This window comes from Polyodon spathula, chromosome 27 (assembly GCF_017654505.1).
Source record: "Polyodon spathula isolate WHYD16114869_AA chromosome 27, ASM1765450v1, whole genome shotgun sequence".
In the NCBI taxonomy this organism is placed as follows: domain Eukaryota; kingdom Metazoa; phylum Chordata; class Actinopteri; order Acipenseriformes; family Polyodontidae; genus Polyodon; species Polyodon spathula.
The window spans coordinates 9229539-9248530 of NC_054560.1; the positions used below are offsets into that span (position 1 = coordinate 9229539).

General features: G+C 46.7%; 2 protein-coding genes and 1 non-coding gene across 7 annotated transcripts in view; 2 read left to right on the forward strand and 1 right to left on the reverse strand.

The window, feature by feature from the left end:
• LOC121301459 (RNA exonuclease 5-like) overlaps nt 1-4093 on the forward strand; it is a 9087-nt gene extending 4994 nt beyond the window's left edge. The window contains exons 8-19 of one of the 2 annotated variants that reach the window (XM_041230881.1): nt 1-110; nt 401-495; nt 638-740; nt 1061-1179; nt 1262-1382; nt 1614-1730; nt 1895-2032; nt 2117-2209; nt 2309-2528; nt 2766-2968; nt 3225-3337; nt 3725-4093. The exon at nt 1-110 is cut by the window's left edge and continues 29 nt beyond it. In XM_041230881.1, coding sequence (XP_041086815.1) covers nt 1-110; nt 401-495; nt 638-740; nt 1061-1179; nt 1262-1382; nt 1614-1730; nt 1895-2032; nt 2117-2209; nt 2309-2528; nt 2766-2968; nt 3225-3337; nt 3725-3812 — 1520 coding nt within the window. In that variant the 3' untranslated portion in view covers nt 3813-4093. Of the gene's footprint in view, nt 111-400; nt 496-637; nt 741-1060; nt 1180-1261; nt 1383-1613; nt 1731-1894; nt 2033-2116; nt 2210-2308; nt 2529-2765; nt 2969-3220; nt 3338-3724 lie in introns of those variants that run through there. The other variant, XM_041230882.1, reaches the window with a different exon arrangement.
• A 1051-nt stretch (nt 4094-5144) lies between these two features.
• On the forward strand, nt 5145-5216 carry trnat-cgu. The gene has a single exon. It is a non-coding gene; the product is annotated as a tRNA-Thr (tRNA).
• Nucleotides 5217-9385: 4169 nt separating this feature from the next.
• LOC121301263 (poly(A)-specific ribonuclease PARN-like) overlaps nt 9386-18992 on the reverse strand; it is a 23695-nt gene continuing 14088 nt past the window's right edge. For 3 of the 4 annotated variants that reach the window (XM_041230443.1, XM_041230442.1, XM_041230441.1), the window contains 2 exons: nt 12954-13149; nt 11205-11845 (listed from right to left, as the gene is read on the reverse strand). In XM_041230443.1, the coding sequence (XP_041086377.1) occupies nt 11521-11845; nt 12954-13149 (521 nt within the window). In that variant the 3' untranslated portion in view covers nt 11205-11520. Of the gene's footprint in view, nt 10108-11204; nt 11846-12953; nt 13150-18992 lie in introns of those variants that run through there. The other variant, XM_041230444.1, reaches the window with a different exon arrangement.

Here is an 18992-nt window from a genome sequence, read left to right on the forward strand (position 1 = left end):
ATCCAGTAAGAACGCGGCTTCAGGACGTCCAGGCCAGGCTGAAGCAGCTCCTGCCCCGTGACGCTGTGCTTGTGGGCCACTCCCTGGACTGTGATCTGCGGGCTTTGCAGGTATGAGACGCCTCTCAGGTCCCCCCTGGGCCACAGCGAGAGAGCCACAGCAAGGCTAGTGTGGGTTAAAACACTCAAGAAAAGTATAAAACCCTGGTTGGTAGAAATTTTCATTTTGTAATCCGCAAAAGCCAACCTGTAATGCAGTTATATAAGTAATGCTGAAATGCCCATCTGCATTCAAATACAGTGTGTGTGTGTGTGTGTGTGTGTGTGTGTGTGTGTCTGTTTGCCTTGCTGTGCATCACTGCACTGATCTAACAGCTAACACTCCTGCACTTCCTCTTCAGATGACCCACCCCTTCGTCATCGACAGCTCCTTGTTGTTCGTACGGGAATTCGGCCTCCGATTCAAACTGAAGTTCCTCGCAGAGGCTGTGCTGGGGTAAGACACGGCAAACTTTACACTGAGGGTTTAGTGTGGGTCCGGACCCGGAGATCTGAACAATCGAACCCAGAGCGATGGGTCCGGACCAGGAGATCTGAACCACTGAACTCAGAGCGGCCCTGTGTGTTTGTTGTCGCAGCCGGCAAATCCAGTGCGAGGACAGGGAGGGTCACGACCCCACAGAGGATGCAGGAGCTGCGCTGGAACTGGCCCGGTACTTCATCAGAGAGGGACCCGGCCAGGTAAGGAGCTCGACTGGACACACTCACCCTGGCAAAGGAAACGGCTGGCCAGCAAATGCAGGCATGGGAACCGGACTTCAGGTTTTAATATGTGCTTGTTTAACCAGGTAACAAGCTCAGGTGTGTCTTATTAAACTCGTACTGAAACCAAGAATGGATCAAATTGCTATGCAATGGGAGTCTTATTTCCATCCCTCATTTCCAGTGCTCATAGCTCTCAATATATAATAAGTTATGGCACATTGAAATACAGCCTCGTTCAGTATAGCAGTCCGCCCTGGTTTGAAAGTGGTGCACGTGACTCGCTGTGTTCTCTGTAGGTCGCACAGTTAAGCTTAGAGGATTCACTGAAGAGGCAGAGTGGCGGCACTACACAAGTAAATGGGTCCTCGTGGGCTGGTTCATGTAGGAATGGAATCCACACTCCGCGACGCAGAAGGTACGGTCCAATAAGCGTCTGCACGCTGTGTTTTGCAGACGATCGTCTTGCCTGTATTTTTAAATTTCCTTTTCTTTTTCAGTCTTCTAGATGATCTGCATGCGGCGGGTTTGTCAGGAATTCACATTGTCAGAAAAGGGCAGGAGGATAGAATCGCTTGTCCAAAAAAGTGGCCAAGGATGGAGTACAGCTCTGAGACCGAGGTGAGAGGGCGCTAGTGCTGTCTGTGTGTGACTGGTAATGTAGCAGGGCTGCAGGCTGTACGCGTGGAAACAGTGTTGCAATGCGCAGATCTTTTAGTATGTGTGCAGGGGACTGCAGGAGATTCAGAAAAACATTTGAGCAACTTGCTAAAAAAAAGTATATTTTTTTGATGTACGGCTTGATGGGTAAGCTTCTAAAAATATGACTTCTTCATTTCACTCTTCATACAGCTTCTGGCAAAGGCTAGCGGTGAAATCCCAGCAAGCTTCTTCAGCATCGTCCAGTGTGCTTCCTTCTCTGAATACGCTCAGTCGAACCCAAGTCTGCGGGGCGCTTCTCAGCGACAGGTAAGCATGCTCTTTCTTAACCCTCTCCTAACTGCAGTGTCAATACGCATTCTGGCGTTAGTCAAAAGGGATTTTTAAAAACGGTGCCCTAGAATAAATCAGTGTATGCAGTGGCGCTCCACTGCATACATCAGAAAGTAAGCAGAGCTCTGCCCCTGGAGTAGATGCAGGGCAGGCTGGCGGAGATGTGCACCGTCTATGCTGGGCCCTTTCGCAGGGATTTCACACTGAAGTCTGCCAGGAGGCTGCTCCGGCGCTGTGGCCCCATTCGATCCATGAAGCTGATCAGCGGCAGCCACAAGGTGAGGACAGGTTTCAGCATTCGGCATTTTTTACTTCTGTATTTTGTGCAACAGAACGCTTTGAATCCCTCCCTCTGTCTGCAGCCCTACGTAGCTGTTGAGTTTGAAGTCCTGGAAGCAGCCCAGCTGGCCGTGGAGGTCCTCAATGGTTCCAAGTTGGAGGGCAGCTTTATAAAGGCATGTACCGTCCTGTCCTATTTCTGAAGCTGGTGTTACAGCACCAGTGAAAGCCATTGCACTTGCGACCCGTTCTGAAGCGTTTGTAAACCTGTACAGGTGCAGAGGCCCGTCACAGAGACAGCGCTGGACTGGGACGATCTCTTCCGTGCGCTGGAGAGAGACTTGCTCAACGAGAACCTTGTTTATGTGGCAGGATTGTCGAAGAGCCTGACCCAGGAGGCCCTGCTCCAGCGCTTCCGTGAATTCGGACACGTCGAGACCGTTCTTCTGCCCCGGGATCCTTCGGGAGGAAAGCACCGGAGATACGGATTTATCAGTAAGTCTCAGAAACCAGAGGCACTGGAGGGAAAATCAGTTGAAAAAGTACTACAGCAACAGCACAGCTTGATTGGTCAGCTGTACCACTAGGTGGCAGTGTGCTGTTAGAAGAAAAAGGGTCTTGTGATTTTTAGGCACAATATTTCATGGTTGTATTGCAGTATATTGCATGGTGTTTCATAGCACTTGCTTTGGACTGTCTCATTGACAACTGCCCTGGCTTCTCTCCTTGCAGAGTTCCGGGGTTCCCTAAGTGCCACTGCTGCCTTATCTTCCGAGATCGTTGTGAAAAGACGGAAACTCCTAAAGTGCCGTGCTTTGACTCCCTTCCACCTTCACACGTGGAGCAGCCAGCTGTCCTGCAGGGCCCTGGAGCAGCCAGCTTCCCAGCACAGCCCGACAGGGGGCTGCGCCCAGCAGCAATCGCCAAGCACTCAGGCAAGTGTGCAGAACACAGGGGCGGAAATAAAGACTCCGGCTGCACAGCCGTTTCACCCATTCCAGGGTTTAATGCCAGCCTGATTAGCCACAGCGTGCCTAGGTGTGTCTTATTAAACTCCTAGCAAAACCAGGAATGGATCAAACTGTAAGAGGAGTCGTCTTTCCATCCCTGAAACATCGCAGAGCTTGAACTGCAGCAAACAGCTGTCTTGTCTTGTCGTCTCCCATCTGATTCCACTGTTTCCCCAGACAGGAGGATGAAGTTAAAGAGCTGATGATGAGATTGGACGGGACGGTGGAGAGACTGTACAGCGAGGCTCTCCCCAGTAGAACACTGTGTGTGCTGCTGCTTCCCGGAGAGAGCAGGTACATCAAAGGAGGAGAGGAGCGGCTCCTTTTCACAGGAGCATGCAGAGTGAAGCTCAAAGCAGACGTAGCGAGAAAGAGCAGGGCTCCCCTCCCCTCACATGTGAGCAGTATGAGCAGTCAGTGCTGGTGTAACTGGTTCTGCAGCAGTCAGTGCTGGTGTAAATGGGGCCGGGGCAGTCAGTGCTGGTGTAACTGGGGCCGGAGCAGTCAGTGCTGGTGTAACTGGGGCCGAGGCAGTCAGTGCTGGTGTAACTGGGGCCGAGGCAGTCAGTGCTGGTGTAACTGGGGCTGGGACAGTCAGTGCCGCTGAACAAATGTAGTCAAACTGAGTTTATGAACAAGGTCATGGGATGATTTTGATCTCTCTCTCTCTCTCTCTCTCAGCGATGATGGAAATCTGCCAGGTCTACTCATGGCTGGGATTAAAGAGGATTCTTCCGACGTGCGGAGTATCCCAGCACTGCAGGATTGATGGGAAATCGGAAGCGCTCCGGCCAGGAGTGCGAGACTGCGGGGCTGCCAACAGGAACCAGGGGACAGGAGCAGGAGCTGCCTCTGGGCTTTAAAAATCAATGTGCAGCAATCACCTGATCAGTCTCCACCCCCAAGTGCGGTCGTGCGATTCCTTTTAATAACAGAACTGTTTGTAAAACAACAAGGTCATTTTGTACTCTTTTTTAAATATATCAGGTGCTGTGATATGCAGTGAGAGAGTAATGTTGAATAGAATAATTAAAAAGTGCTTTTATTTTGTGTAGATTTTATCAGAGATTTGCTTTGTGTCTGTGGGTGTATGGAATGTAGCAGTGAAATTCATCACATAGTTCTAGAACAACTTTTCTTTCTAAATGAACTGGATCCACAAATGGCAATCTAACCAAGCCCTCTTGTTTCAGTGAAATAAATACTTTTAAAACTTTGCAATGGGGGACCACCCCCCCCCCCCCCCCCCCCCCCCCTCCACTGAGGGTCTGTGACACTGTGCACTGTGAGTGTTCGTCCGGTGACTTAGTCGTCGAGGACGGTTCGTTTCCCAAGTTTGCTCTTCGCAGAGGGGAGCACTACAGTCGCCCCTCCTTAAAGGTCCTGCCTGGTCCTAATCCCTAAGTCCACACGAACAATGAGATGATGACTGACCCAAGCGTACGGAGTCCCGAAGCCTTTGCCCTAAGTTTGACCATCTAACTACCGGTCACAGTACTTGCGAATCGTTCACGAGACACTCGAAGAAATAATTTTTATCCTACGTCTACGACGTAGCAGCGACGCAAAAAAGGTATGTCAAGAAAACATTCACATTGCACATTTGCAAGAACCAATTGACCATTAACGGTAGTATAAAAAGCATTCTGCCCAGTCAGTATGGGGTTAATGAAATCACATCATGCACAGTAACCCCCCCCCACACACACACACACAGGGCAGCAATGTCAGACTGATTACTGTAAACCGAGGCGGGAGGACTCGAGCCCTCAGACTCATCATGAATCTTTTTTTGTAACTAAATATTTCTGTAAATGACGGGAGAATGTAGAGGTTACACAGCACTGAAAAGACAAGCTCAGACTGCGTGTATTTTGCAAGTACAAAGCGATTTCTCGCTTTACCAGCTATCGCACCATATAAAGCTGTGTATTAACCTGCGCCTGCGCACTGTAACGCAGTAATGACATTTCACTGCAAAATACACATCATGGAAAGGTACTGCTAAACTGAGCTAACATGCGCACGCAATATGCAATATGCATTCACTCGATTTAATAAATCATCGACATTATGGGCGATATAATTTTTGCTCAGCGCAGGCGCGGTGGCCAAGAGGTAAGGCGTCGGTCTCGTAAACCGAAGAGCGCGGGTTCGAATCCCGTCCGTGCCTGAGTTTCAGGGGGAAGCAATTTCATTGCATTTTTTTTTTTTTTTACACGATGAAGATGAAAATACCAGAACAGATAACAAAAAATTATATTCATGATGTAATCTCCATAGCGTCTGATAGACATTGAAATAAATCGGCAATACTGTCTTTTTTTATCTTGTGTAGATTAGCCATCAATCTCAGCATTGTTATTATAATTTCATAACGAAAAAAAACAATTAACAAAATAATGTTGCTTAAACTCCTGAGCAATTAGTTCAAGAACAGGAATCCGTGCCGCTCTCACAGAGCCTCACTACTGTGCTGGAATAGAGCGGTGTAGTCCCACAGCAAGCCACCAGGGGGGGGGGCAGACAATACCATTCAAATGTATGCTCAGTGACGTCTTGCCAGGCAGGGGTCACGTAAGGAACACCCGTTGCAACTATACTTACACAGCAGTTTTTAAAACAGAGATAAGCGTGTTTTTTTTTTAAATCTGCATCTGTGGTATAACAGGACCGTCTGTTATCAGAATAGCTCTTCCTTATATAAACACAAATCCAGCAATAGCACACGGCCTTATTCAGGAGTCTTTGTAACGTGTCTATTGAAAGCAGATGGGTCGGTACTCTGCGCTCCGGTTCCAACAGCCCACACATTATAACGGAGACGGGTCTTCACAGAACCGTAAAACACAGGCGCTCCGGGGGATGAGCCACGTGGTTGTAGACAGACGCCCAGGCTAGCTCTGCCAGACCAGTGACTCAGACAAGGACCGGTCCTGCTTTGCACTGGTCACTATGATAATAGAGATTGTACCGCGGTCGATATAGCTAGAAACTCCAAAAGACATAATTCACCGAGCTCCCGCCTCCGTTTCAAAGTGCAGGAGATGGAAATGATCCGGTCGTGACGTTCCCTGGATTTTTGGATTTCTAGGAATGTCCCTTCGCAGTCTCTATATTAGGAGGGGATTTCTAGGATTAAAAAAAAACGTCAGAACCGCACGCCTCCTTATACAGACACTCGTTTGATGATAAGCTTACTTTTTTTTTTTAACAAGCTGCTGAAAGCCCCGGTCGCGGTTACAGAATCGCTAAACGGGGTTTGCATTTCTTTCTCTTCACTCCGCATCCAGTGAAAACGCTGGGAAATTACGAGTGAGGATTTCAGGAGTTTTAGGAGCCTGTGTGTTGAAATTGAGCATTTACTTCATACGGTTTGGCGGATTTATTAAAATAAAAAAGCTGTGGTTTCTTTTGGATCGCTTCCTCTTCACCTCTCCCCCACCCGTCCTCTTCTGCCTTGTTCTTCTGTGGCGTGACCTCGAACGGAGTGGCAAGCGGTCTCTCTAACGAGTCGGGCTGTCTGCAAGGGAAGCGAGCAGCGGCACAGAGTCTGTAAGCACGCTTAAAGAAGAAACGAGCCTCCCGGACCAACACACGCAGTGCGTGCCTGGCGAGCGACCGGACCGCCCGGACCGTGAGCTGGGCTGGGCTGGGCTGGGCTGGGTGGGTGAGTTCTGATTCGTTCAGCAACATTTTTGGAGCAAAGTAAGAAGGACGTTGAATGTGCTGACAGAGGCGTGTTTCACAGCAGTATAGTCTGTTTCACGGGTCAATGCGATCAGGTGTGAACTACACAGAGGGGTTTTTTATTTGGGATTTTGAATCGGTCTATACGAGATTTAAGAGGCGCACAGACACACCGCCGTTAAATCCGTGATGATGCGATCGGTGGCGTGTGTGTCTGTCTCCACCTGATCTCTCCCGGGAGCTGGGGGAGATGGGGGGAGGCTGTCTGAGACACTGTCGGGTTAAATCCGCAGCAACACAGGCTGGGACCTTAAATTCTGCTTCATCACTACAACTTCACATGTGCATAGGCTGCTGGTGGCGTGTTTCTGCTGTGTAATCGACATCACAGCGTTAATATATAAACCATTAAGGGTTATTTGCGGACAGTTCTGTTGAACAAGACAATGGCGTTCTCCCTTCTCATAGTAAAACACCACAGATTGTAACTCTTCTGCAGTGAATGGGTCTAATTACTTTACTGGAAAACGCAGTCCCGTCTGAATCTGGTGTAAAGTTACATCTTCCGGGGTTTCTTAAGAGGGTTTTAATACACTTAAAATATAGGCGTGTGTGTATTTAAAATGTTACAATGTGAGCACTGTTACCCTATACTGTGTTCAAAACTGTCGTTTTTAAAGTAAGCCGTGCTCCCTGTCCAGTTTACTGGCCGCAGATTCACCGTATTTCCAAACGTGTGTGGACAGTTCCACTGTTCCCGTGTCTGAAGATGAGAGGCACACTGTTACAAGTTAATCTATACCTTGTTAAACATACAATAGAAATCAACGAGGATTAATGCTGTGCTTATATCGTAATACTCGATCAATACAAAACGTGTTCGCGGTTAAATCTATTGATGTCTGTATATACAGTGTATGTGTGTGCACACACGCACACGCACACGCACACGCACTGTGATGGCAGACACGGGATTTTGGGGGCGAGGTGAGTTTGTATTTAATCCAACTGGCCGGCAAAGTCCCGTTTCCGTCTCTCACTATATCAGCCGGAGAAAACCAATGAGAAGCAGCTTCTCAGATTGAAACAGAGAAACGAGCGTCCTTACTTTAACCAGGGCCGTATTAAAAAGCACTGCCCATAAACACGCCTCTGTGTCAGGAGGCGACTGGAGGGAAGAGGCAGCGTGGAAGAGACACCCCGCAACTGGAACCGGTGTTGGGGGCCCAGTCAGCTGCTCCTGTTCACCGCAGGGAAAATGAGGGGCTTTTGGGGGCAGTTGTGTTTCAGATCCAGCATCATAATGCCCCTAAAAATCCTTATTACCCTTGCAGTAATCCGCTGTGTTCGACTGACAAAAGAGATGACCCCTCGGGTATAAAACACGACTTCCCGGACGCCACGCATTGCAATCGGCCGTTGTTTTAAATGTCGGTTACTTCAATAGAGGTCCTGCCGTCGTCAATGTTGCGTGCGGTGGGCGGGGTGGTGTTGACGGGGCCCTGTTGTGCTGCTTGTTCTGTGTCTTTGTCCACCAGCTTTGTTTTTTCTTTGAATACAAACTGTAAGGCTAAATGAAACGTTTGCTACTATTGTTATGTTATGAACCTTTTTTTTAAAACCCATCAATAACACGTGTACACGTGTCTTTATGCTTTGTTCTCTGCTCTCCTGGAAGGAGTCAATGGATCAGGTGCACAGGTTTGCACCAGGCGCTACTTTTTCTTTGTCACAGTCGAACTGGATTCAGAAGCGTGCTATTTCTGACCCATTAGGTCAGAAATAGCACGCTTCATCAGGGAGAACTAAATATAAATCATTATTCAGGTCAGTTGGAAGAGGTTTCCTGCTTATATACACAATTTAAAGAAAAAGCAAACTTTCATTTTGCAAATCCCCACTTAACCAAGAACACTGTAGGATTTATATAAAAATAAAGAATTGGCCAGACTCTGTCCCAGACTAGAGAGGCAGGTTGAGTCCTAGACAGACACAAGGCTTCCATGGCTTTCGTCAAGCGATCAGATTCCTGGGAGTGCAGTTTAAAAGGGGGATCTGCAGCAGCTGCAGGCCTCAACTCAACATCTGACTTGAGGATCGAGTCAACAAAAACATCACCAAGAGATCAATGTTTCAGGGCTGAATGAAGTCAGTTTTAATTGCATATTAAAAGAGCTTGCAGAGTCGGTGTTGAATCAGCAGTCGTCATGGCTGAGATTAGGATCAGCTCTCCACGGCGTTGCTATTCAACATCAGGTTTAGGTACAGTACCTTCAGCAAATGAAAGAGACTTCCTCAACATTGGCCAACCCAGACAGCAGCTGTGGAACCTCGCAGCTCTACCCACTCTAAAGAATGAGGTGCAGCGAGATGCATCAATTACACTTGCTAGCATTTCTACTCCTCCCTGGCAAAACAGACAGAGACGTGTCTAGTAAGAAATCAGTCTTTAATTTTTTGGGGTTTTTCACTTTATGGGAAGCATGTCTTAATTGGGACTCACGTCATCATAAGAAGGTTTTAACAATATCTGCTAAACAAAGTCCTTTACTTGACAAACGAAACAGTAAATCAGCAGAGAATATTTTGGGACAACAGGTCAGGTCTTGATAAGAAAAAGAAAGAACAACACACACTACATGTACACAAGTCATCAAGCAGCCACAATCTAGATTCAAACTCCTGGGAACTCTCAAATTAGGCAACAATCCTCTTTTGAAATAAAACAAACAAAAAAAAACAAACATAGGAGGCCGTGTTTAAACTCTGTGGAAGATGATTAACCATAAAAAAAAACACACACAACACCTCTCACATAAACTTAGTGATTCTAGTGTTTCTCTATCAGACCATTAATTTACCGCTTGCACCATTACTGTACATCAGTAGGGACCCTAACTCATGAAAAGCAACATTAAAAAATTGAATTAAAACATTTTGTTAAATTGGTAGGAAACCAAGTCTTTTGACACAGAACATAAAAAAAAAACAAAACAAAAAAAATTAACCCACACACACACACACACACACACACAATAGAACCGTCACGGGAATCCAGGTTCGAGTTCCACACCCGACCCCCACCCCCCGTAGATTAATCTAAATGAACAAAAATCAGGGTTTAAGAACCAAAAGACCAATCTTTTTTTCGTAAGCTTTTTGCCAATGCGTTGAACAGAAGAGGTTGCAAGCTTGCGCCCCTTTCATTCACTCTGCAAGGACAGAAGAGTTTATGGCTTTTTAAAATGCCTTTAAGTGCTGCCGCTGCCTCACGGCTCTTCCCTCTGAAGGCTCTTGGTTCCAGCCGACGCTCCACCGGCACTACCAGACCTGCGGGACTTCAAACAGCCCTGTGGAGCCGGCAGGGCTGGGACCTGAAAACACAAAGAACAACGAGATCCTGAGCACAGGGTTAGAAACACATACACTGCAGACCAGACCCTTGACAGGGTGCAGGGTTAGAAACACACACACCTGACCCTTGACAGGGTGCAGGGTTAGAAACACACACACCTGACCCTTGACAGGGTGCAGGGTTAGAAACACACACACCTGACCCTTGACAGGGTGCAGGGTTAGAAACACACACACCTGACCTTTGACAGGGTGCAGGGTTAGAAACACACACACCTGACCCTTGACAGGGTGCAGGGTTAGAAACACACACACCTGACCCTTGACAGGGTGCAGGGTTAGAAACACACACACCTGACCTTTGACAGGGTGCAGGGTTAGAAACACACACACCTGACCCTTGACAGGGTGCAGGGTTAGAAACACACTACAGGCCAGAATAGTAGTACAGTATTTTGTGTTGGATTAAAAAATGTCACATTTATTTAATGTCTGTTTTTCATTAAGTACATGGAAAACTGCAAAGCAGTATGTAATTCAATACGTGAACGTAACATTATTCACCAGGTTTCATTCAACTTTAGGAAGCCACATTTGTTAATTCTACAGGGTGATGCAAAAGCACTGGCCAGAGCTGTAGGCCATCCAACTACCCAAAGTGCTGTCATCACCATTCACATTCCACACGGCATTCTCAGACGTTTCTTCAAGTCTGTCTCCATGAACTCTGCACTCGCACACCAGCGAGCTCGGTAAACTATGCGGTTATTATAGAGAGAACAGAAAGGTCAAGGCTTTAATGTAACAGCAGGGCCAGAGTCCGACGTGTTTGAAAGGAAACAAGATTAATGACAAACAAGGTCGTTCTGGGTTGAGAATTTTGGTATTTCTGTTCCGCAAAGCAACAGCTGCTCCTTTTTTTTGTGGCAGTTTTCTAGTGGATTTACTCTTCGCCCATTAGGACTGCACATTATTATATATATATATATATATATATATATATATATATATATATATATATATATATATATATATATATAATTATATATATTATATATATTAATAATCTATTAAAAATAATAGGCCCCATAAGGTCCTGATCTAGACTAACGCTCTTGTCCCACAAGCAGGACTTGTGACTCAAAATCAAGCACAGACCACTTCACTTTGCTGAGTGGAGTCCACACCCAAGGGTGTTGCGACGTAACCCTGGGGAAAGCTAGCAGCACACCCTCCCACTGCGTGTTTGGGCAGGGGTTTAAAAACAGGGATCATCATCATAGCGGAGCTCTGCGATTTACTATGGGGCACGGCCAGCTGTCACAAACAGAGCCCGTACAACGCAACACCCTGTTGGAACCAAAATCATGGGAACACTCACATTCTGACTAACACTACTGACCAAAGGCAAGTTTGTTCAAGATTGGTGCCGATCAGGATCTGTGAAACCAGAGGCTCCAAGGAGAAAAAAAAAAAAAATACTGTACTGCACTGAACAAACAGAACATGTGAGCACACATTGAGAACATAAAGCACACTCGATTCACACAGGCAGGGCTCCGATCCCTGTGCAGCCGGTTTCCTGGGCCTGTGCTTTCCTTACCCGGGTCGGTTCTGATCTTTTTGTGCTTCTTGCTGTGTGCAGGCGCTGTGCTGGTCCAGCTGCTGGTTCCGTCCCGGTCGATCTCCCCCTCCTCTGGTTCATCCGAACCCAGCTCCTCCTGGATGGGACTCATGCTTCTCTTCCCCGGAGCCACTCTGAGGACAGACACACAGGGATTGATTTACTAAGCATTGCAGCAATACAGAACGAGCATTCAGAAAGTGGAGCTGGGACCTGCTGCACTGCAGCTGCATTGCAGGTTGCAGGAGGAGATCTGGAGACTCTACTGAAATGCCCTATAAAGCTTCCTACAGCAAAGGGAGTCCCAGTCCTGATCGCTCTTTACAGCGGTCTCTTCGGTTATGTGGAAACCACTCTATTACATCTCTTCTGTAAATGCTGGTTTCTATTCCAGAAAGGGTTATTCCATGTCTAATTGATTGTGATTCCTCTCTGTTAAGATCATGTACCCCAAATTATACCCTTCATACATTCTGCTTGTCTTCTACAAGGCAGACCAATGCAACTTTTCCACAGTGTGGACAGCTGTTTACCAGATGCGCATCACCATTTTCAAAATGAAAACATTTTCAAAGTGAACTCGTGGTTGTCAGGGTGCTGTTTGAACGTTGCCGCAGAGCCTCAGAAACTCTGTAACAATTCCAAAACATTAAGAAAAATACTATAAGCAGTGTGCCTTGGATAAAGCCCTACACTGACCTGCAGTGGGACTCGGATAAAGCCCTACACTGACCTGCAGTGTGCCTTGGATAAAGCCCTACACTGACCTGCAGTACTCGGATAAAGCCCTACACTGACCTGCAGTGGGACTCGGATAAAGCCCTACACTGACCTGCAGTGGGCCTCGGATAAAGCCCTACACTGACCTGCAGTGGGACTCGGATAAAGCCCTACACTGACCTGCAGTGGGACTCGGATAAAGCCCTACACTGACCTGCAGTGGGACTCGGATAAAGCCCTACACTGACCTGCAGTGGGACTCGGATAAAGCCCTACACTGACCTGCAGTGGGACTCGGATAAAGCCCTACACTGACCTGCAGCGGGACTCTGATAAAGCCCTACACTGACCTGCAGCGGGACTCGGATAAAGCCCTACACTGACCTGCAGGCTCTACTTGCTCTAATAATACAGGAAGCTGTGCTGACGAGGATCAAGCCTGAAAGCAGGGTGATGATGATGAGGACTGTTTAGAAGCTGACGTGAGCGTCGCTGCTGATGAGGGGGGGGGGGGGCACTTACTCGTTGTTATTGCTGTTGAACCCGGAGCCGGCTGGCAGTGCAGAAGTGTACTGCACTTTTAACCTGCTGCTCTCCAGCTCCCTCCAGCTGTCCTCGGAGCTCTTCCTCTTGGCTCTCTTCTCCTCCAGTCTGCTCTCCATGTACTCCGCGTAGGTCTGGATGCGGTAGCTCTCCGCGTACCTGCTGGTGTTCACAGCTGAGGTGGGGGGAAGAGAAGGGGGGTAATGTGACAGGGTATGGGTTCCTTTCACGCCAGAGATTTGAAATGGTTCCACAGTACTGAGAAACACAGGTTTACAGGGAAAGCCTGTTGAATGGTCATCGCTCTACAAAAAACGTTGAAACACGAAAATCAGGAAGTACTGCAGGGCAGGCATCAACTGAACCCACAATACAGCCATTTACTGGCATTCCTTCAGGCCACAGCAGCAGCTTTCCAGAGCTCAGCCTTTAAAGTGCCTGCCAAGCCCTGGGGAAATGCCAGCGCTGTAACACATCAATCAGCAGAACCAAGTGGCCAGCGAAGGAGCCTGCTGCTGCTCCAGAAAGGAAGTCTAAAAACAGCGTCAAGGAAAAATACTGTTAGAATAGTTATGTCATACCAGGTCTCTTGTTCTTGTTATATATTAAATAATCCACAATGACCGGGAAACTGCTGGTCTGAAAACCACCACCCCCAGCTTGAATCACTATTGCAGCCAAGTTCAGCAGTCCAAGCCAAGCTCAGACAGTCACTGTGGGGACTAACACAGCCAAGGTCAGGCAAGGCTGTGCTGGTGAATCAGTTGAGAGACAGGGAGGATCGGAACTGAACAGAACAAAAGGTTCCACACTACAGGGCATCGCGTTCATCAGCATAATAAAGTACTACCCAATACAGCAGCCTTGACCGCCAGATAACTGGCTGAACCTGCCCAGCTGTCGCAATCATCTAAAAAGCAATGCAACAATAACGACTGTCCAGTTTTGTTTGCAGCCCTGTGTTCTGCAATGCGCTCCTTTATACTTTGTCTAGACAGTAGGATGAAAGGCACATTGGACAGGGTGTACACAGCAAGACATTGTTCAGTTACTTTACTGTCGAATCCATTCGCTGAACTCCACTCGCTCCAGAAACAAAGGCTGATAGAAAAAAAAAATTCAAAAAGGAAGAAGTCACAATGCTGTAAAAGTGGAACTAGTGGAGTCACAGGGAAGCTGTATCTGTTTACCATACGCCAGAAACCAGGACTGCTCTGCTACTAGAGCACTGTACTAGATCCATGAGGCTTAAAAAAAATGGTCAACTAAAGCAGGCACTAAACTATTTAATAAAAGCCGTGGTTCTGCAAACAGTGTCTTGGCTGCAAGCAGGAGCCCCGATTTTGAGAACGTGCTTCCAGCTTCCCTGACTGCCAGATCCCGGCTCTCGGATCACTCTGGAATTCCACTGAAACACAAGTCAGGACTGGTTCACATAAAAGGGTATAGATTGTATAGTGCTTACTAACAGACCACATCTTCACACATACTGGACAGCTTGTCAACGGACATCTCTTTAGAGCAAGACACTTCAGCAAACAGAGCTTCTATAGATCAATAATGGCATGTCTTTGTGGATGTTTGCATACCAGCAAGACACCACACCTATGTGACTAAAGCCTACATATGAAAAAACAGACGTGCCAAAGCATTTAATACGGTGCGTACATCATCTGAAACAGAGCAACATGTGCTGCTATTAATCTGTAAATAAAACATGCAGATTTCAGCAGGCTTTGCAGAAATCAAGACGGCAATCAAAATCAGGAGACATTGACAAGCTTCAGCCAATTTAAAAAAAAAAAACAAACAAACAAAAAAAAAAAAAAAACACAAACCTATTCCATGTTACTGTATAAAGTATACAGACTGGTTACTCGGGAACAAGTCCCCTATCAAATGACACTAAAAAAACACCCAGGAACACAGGGCATCTGTGAAAGAGAAGAAATGAGCAGCTGCGAGGTGGAAGGTTTCCAGTCAGCCAGCAGCCCGCACTGCCACCCCTGCGCACAGTTGGTCTGGCCTGGATGAAAGCTGGGAGTTTGTGAGTCAGCTATCCCAACAGCTAGCCCTGGGGGGGTAATGGCGGTGTGGGGGCTCCAGTATCACACCTGCCCAGCCAGCTGCCCCGGAATTGAGGCCTCAGCCTCCTCAGACAGGGAGTGCTAGAAACAGCAGCTGTTTCAGCTCCGAGCAGAGTAACCAAAGCACTGATTAAAGTGCACCCCTCCTTGACAATGCCTTCACCTCACAGAGCTGGGCTTTTATTTTCACATGTCGAGACTCGTTCCACCAAACCCTGCATGAGCTCAACCGATAATGGCAACGCGAAGTAGAGTTTCAAAAAGCACCTACCATGTTAGGAGAAAATACGAGAGACAGGGCTGCAGTCTACAGATCGTTCTTGTGTATAAAGAACGAAGGAAGTTAAAAACCACAAGACAAAGTCTTTCTGACTGAAGAGTGAAGAGAAAACACTGGGGAAAGGCAGAGGAATTAAACCTTTCCTTTCCGAAGGGGTAAAATGCAACGCCAGACACATTATCAAGTCTGTTGGCTAATTCTGAACAGTGCAACAGCCCCAGGTTAAGATTGTAGCCATGCTGCTTGCACAGTCGCTCTACTGTGGTCAGTCTGTACAGGGCTCCCAGCGGCTCTGGTCCCATGATTTAAAAGCAGGCGTGCTGCCGAGACTCATGACATTACTCAGCAGCTTCTCCCTCAGCCTTGTGGTTTAAAGGAATGCTGACTCACTGAGACATGGGCAGCACAGACAATTCATGATCTCCCAACACCATGTCGGATACACACGCGCCCAGCCCTATCCTGCATGTAGGTGAGGAGGGAGTAGGGTCAAGAGATTTCTCAATTCATTATTCAGAAGATGGGTTTTCTTATTCTGTCTACATCAAACACTACATTTAAATCTAATTGGAGTCGAGAGTAAAAGCAGTTTCTTGAAGTTTGCATTTTAAACGGTAGCTTTATCCAGAGACAGTGACTACAGTATGCAGTGTCAGTAACTGAAACCATGGAGAAGTTTCTGAACACTGTGCCATTGAACGGTTCTTTGGCCAAATACAAATCTCACATAAGGGGTTGTTTATTTTGCAGACAAAACAGTCCCAATAAAAAGGCAAGCAAACAATTACTGGAATCCAGCAGCATAATGCAACACCAGCAACAGTCAAACAACAAAGTCTGGCACAAAACGAAACTCTGGAAACATCTCCTGACACCTTTACTAGGCAGGGTGGAGATCAGCGACCCAACAGCTGGGGGCTGCAGATAACTAGGATCTTCCTCTCACTACATTTAGTACTGCTGCTCAGAACACAGCGCTCCTAAAAACAAACCAGCACCGAGGCGGGAGAGCACGGTCCGTATGGCAAATAAGCATGCTGGTAATAAACTGGACTGCAACCGCAAACAGCGAGTGAAATTCGACTCCTATTGCATAGCAGTTTCACCCACTCCAGGATTTCACTATGCGCTGGATTAGCCACTGTGTATCGGTTCCAGCGTCAAACTCACAGCGAAACCAAAATCTCCCACGTTCTGAGAGTCATGCCTGTGCAAAGAACTTGCGGAAAAGCTCGAATTCAAATGTAAACTTGGATTCGTTGTCTGACCTTCTGACAAACACGAATAAAGAAATTCAAATCCAACGAATGATTTAGTGTGTCGGTCTCATCTTTCCATTATTCGAAACAGGGTTTAATACTCATAGAAACAGCTTCAGTTCAAAGCTGTACTGTAACAAGACTTTAGCAGAAGAAAACATGAAAGATGTTAAATATTTTAAATCACAACCACATGTACATAAACACTTAATTTCAGATCCAAACTTTAAAATGCAAGTAAATTTGATATAAAACTAGTACGCTTCTATTTGAAAGCTTGCATTACACAATTGAAATGCCAGTAACGCAGGTCAATACTAGCCAGTTGCATTATTGCCAAGTAATTTGTTCTGTTAGAGTTTGAGAACAATTGTAGTGTTTTGCAAGCATTAGACACCAGAATGTGTTTCCTGTGGGTTCTGCAGAATATTGCTCCCTGCTGACTCACAGCTGCTGACAGCTCTCCCGGCAGTGTTGCTGTCACTCCACACATGGACCCCAGTGGGAAGCAGGGTTCTGCCAGAATAGAAATGCAACACGCTTGGACAATGCCATTCACACTGGTGTGTGGCAGGGCCAGCCTTTACTCACCACCTTGCAACGCACACGCATTTCAGAACGCTGCAGCCACTCAAACCAACAAGCCAGTCTTAGGGGCGAAACAAACCTCCAGACACACAGATATGCGGATTTGAATGCAGATTAGGATTAAGGGTTTTGTAAATCTGGCACAAGCCCGTTAATTCCAGACCTAACTAATGAAGTGCTTACCAATTTAGAAACACCGAAATATTAAAAATAAAGGACAACTAGTTAACTATGATGAAAAGAAACATGGATGTACTGCATGGTACTGTGCAGGAGAATGATGCTCCAGTATCTAACCACAATATAGCCGAAAAGCGATGTCCTCTATTGCAGTATTCCTTTACTGATCAATGCATCAAACTCAAAAAGCTGAATTCTTCAACACGCCCACAAAAGACTACAGTAAAAATAGAATTCCAGACAGACACATGTTATCTCAGAATGCTGGATCTCCTGACATTAAGAGAAGCAGGGATCTTGAAGTGAAAAATGAAGCTGATGAAAGAATTAGTGGAATCCAGCCCTCCCCTCGAGCTCTGTGCTAGACATCAGATGACTCACTGTCATGGTGAATTACTCCAGTACAATGGACTGTGTGTTTCTGGAGCTTTCCGCCCCAGATCCAGCAATGTTCTGGTGTTCAGAACTTCCTCTGGAGCTCAGAGCTCAAAATCGATTGGATTCCAACCTGCCTCCCCAGCGAGTCGCATGATCAACCTGCACTGAACAAGAGGACCCGAGCCTCGCGAATGCAGCTCCTGTACCAAACCGGGTCTCACACTGTATAGCAATGAACAGCCTGGAGATCCAATTCAGCAGGAAGCTTATTCTACTGAAACAGCCAAGCTTTCCTACAAGCACGTCTTTCAGAGCCGGTTAAAATTTAGACTTGCACACCACCCCACCCATGTATACATGAATTACAATTCCAATGCTGAACTATTCTGCCACCTAGCAGTGTCATGTGATCAAGACCACCTAGGAGAAATGCAATGTCTTAAATGCTTGAACAGTTTACAAAGCTGCCATGCCCGGCCTCACACAGAGATAGCTTATCAATGGGTAATTCAAATCACCAAACATCTCCGTTCGGAAACCTGGGAAAAACTGAAATTCTGTTAAGAGTACTACTGGCGAAGCTTGCACTGAAATTCAGCCAAACTGAAGCTTTCTGAAACACTAACTCCTCTTTACAGCACTGGGAGTCTTGCTTGGATCACATTTCAAACTGTGTGCTACCCATTCAGTATCTGTGCTTATTTCATGTGTGTTTGAGGAAGGATTGGTCACGAGCAGAGAGCCCATGATTCACAAGTGAAGGAGTGCGACGATCACATGGCACACGAGGACAGACTTAAAACACAGGGAACTCATCCACTTCTGGGATCACATGGGCTGCTTTCCACGGAGTTCAACACGGTCATAGACTGAACACTTTCATCTAAAAACAGAGAAACAGCCGCAGCTTCGCAGACCATACATTCTGCGAGTACAGAGAATTCACAAACAGCTCTATACCCAAGGAGGCTCAGGTCCTAACATCAAATCACAAAAAATACAGATTGAAAAAAAAAAAGAAAAAATGCTCAACTGAAAATACAGTAATTTAATTTGGCTTCGACGGTTTCACCCACAAGCAAATTAGTGATCTTTAAGTATGAAGTTGCCCCGAGATGCCTTTGGAAGAAGAGTACTGTACATGTACTGTCTCTGTGATGGTTATTGTATTGGTAACCCCAGAGAGTTTAGTCAATGAATGCTCTTACCGATCTGCACCTGATCCACTTGCCCCAGGGACACGAAC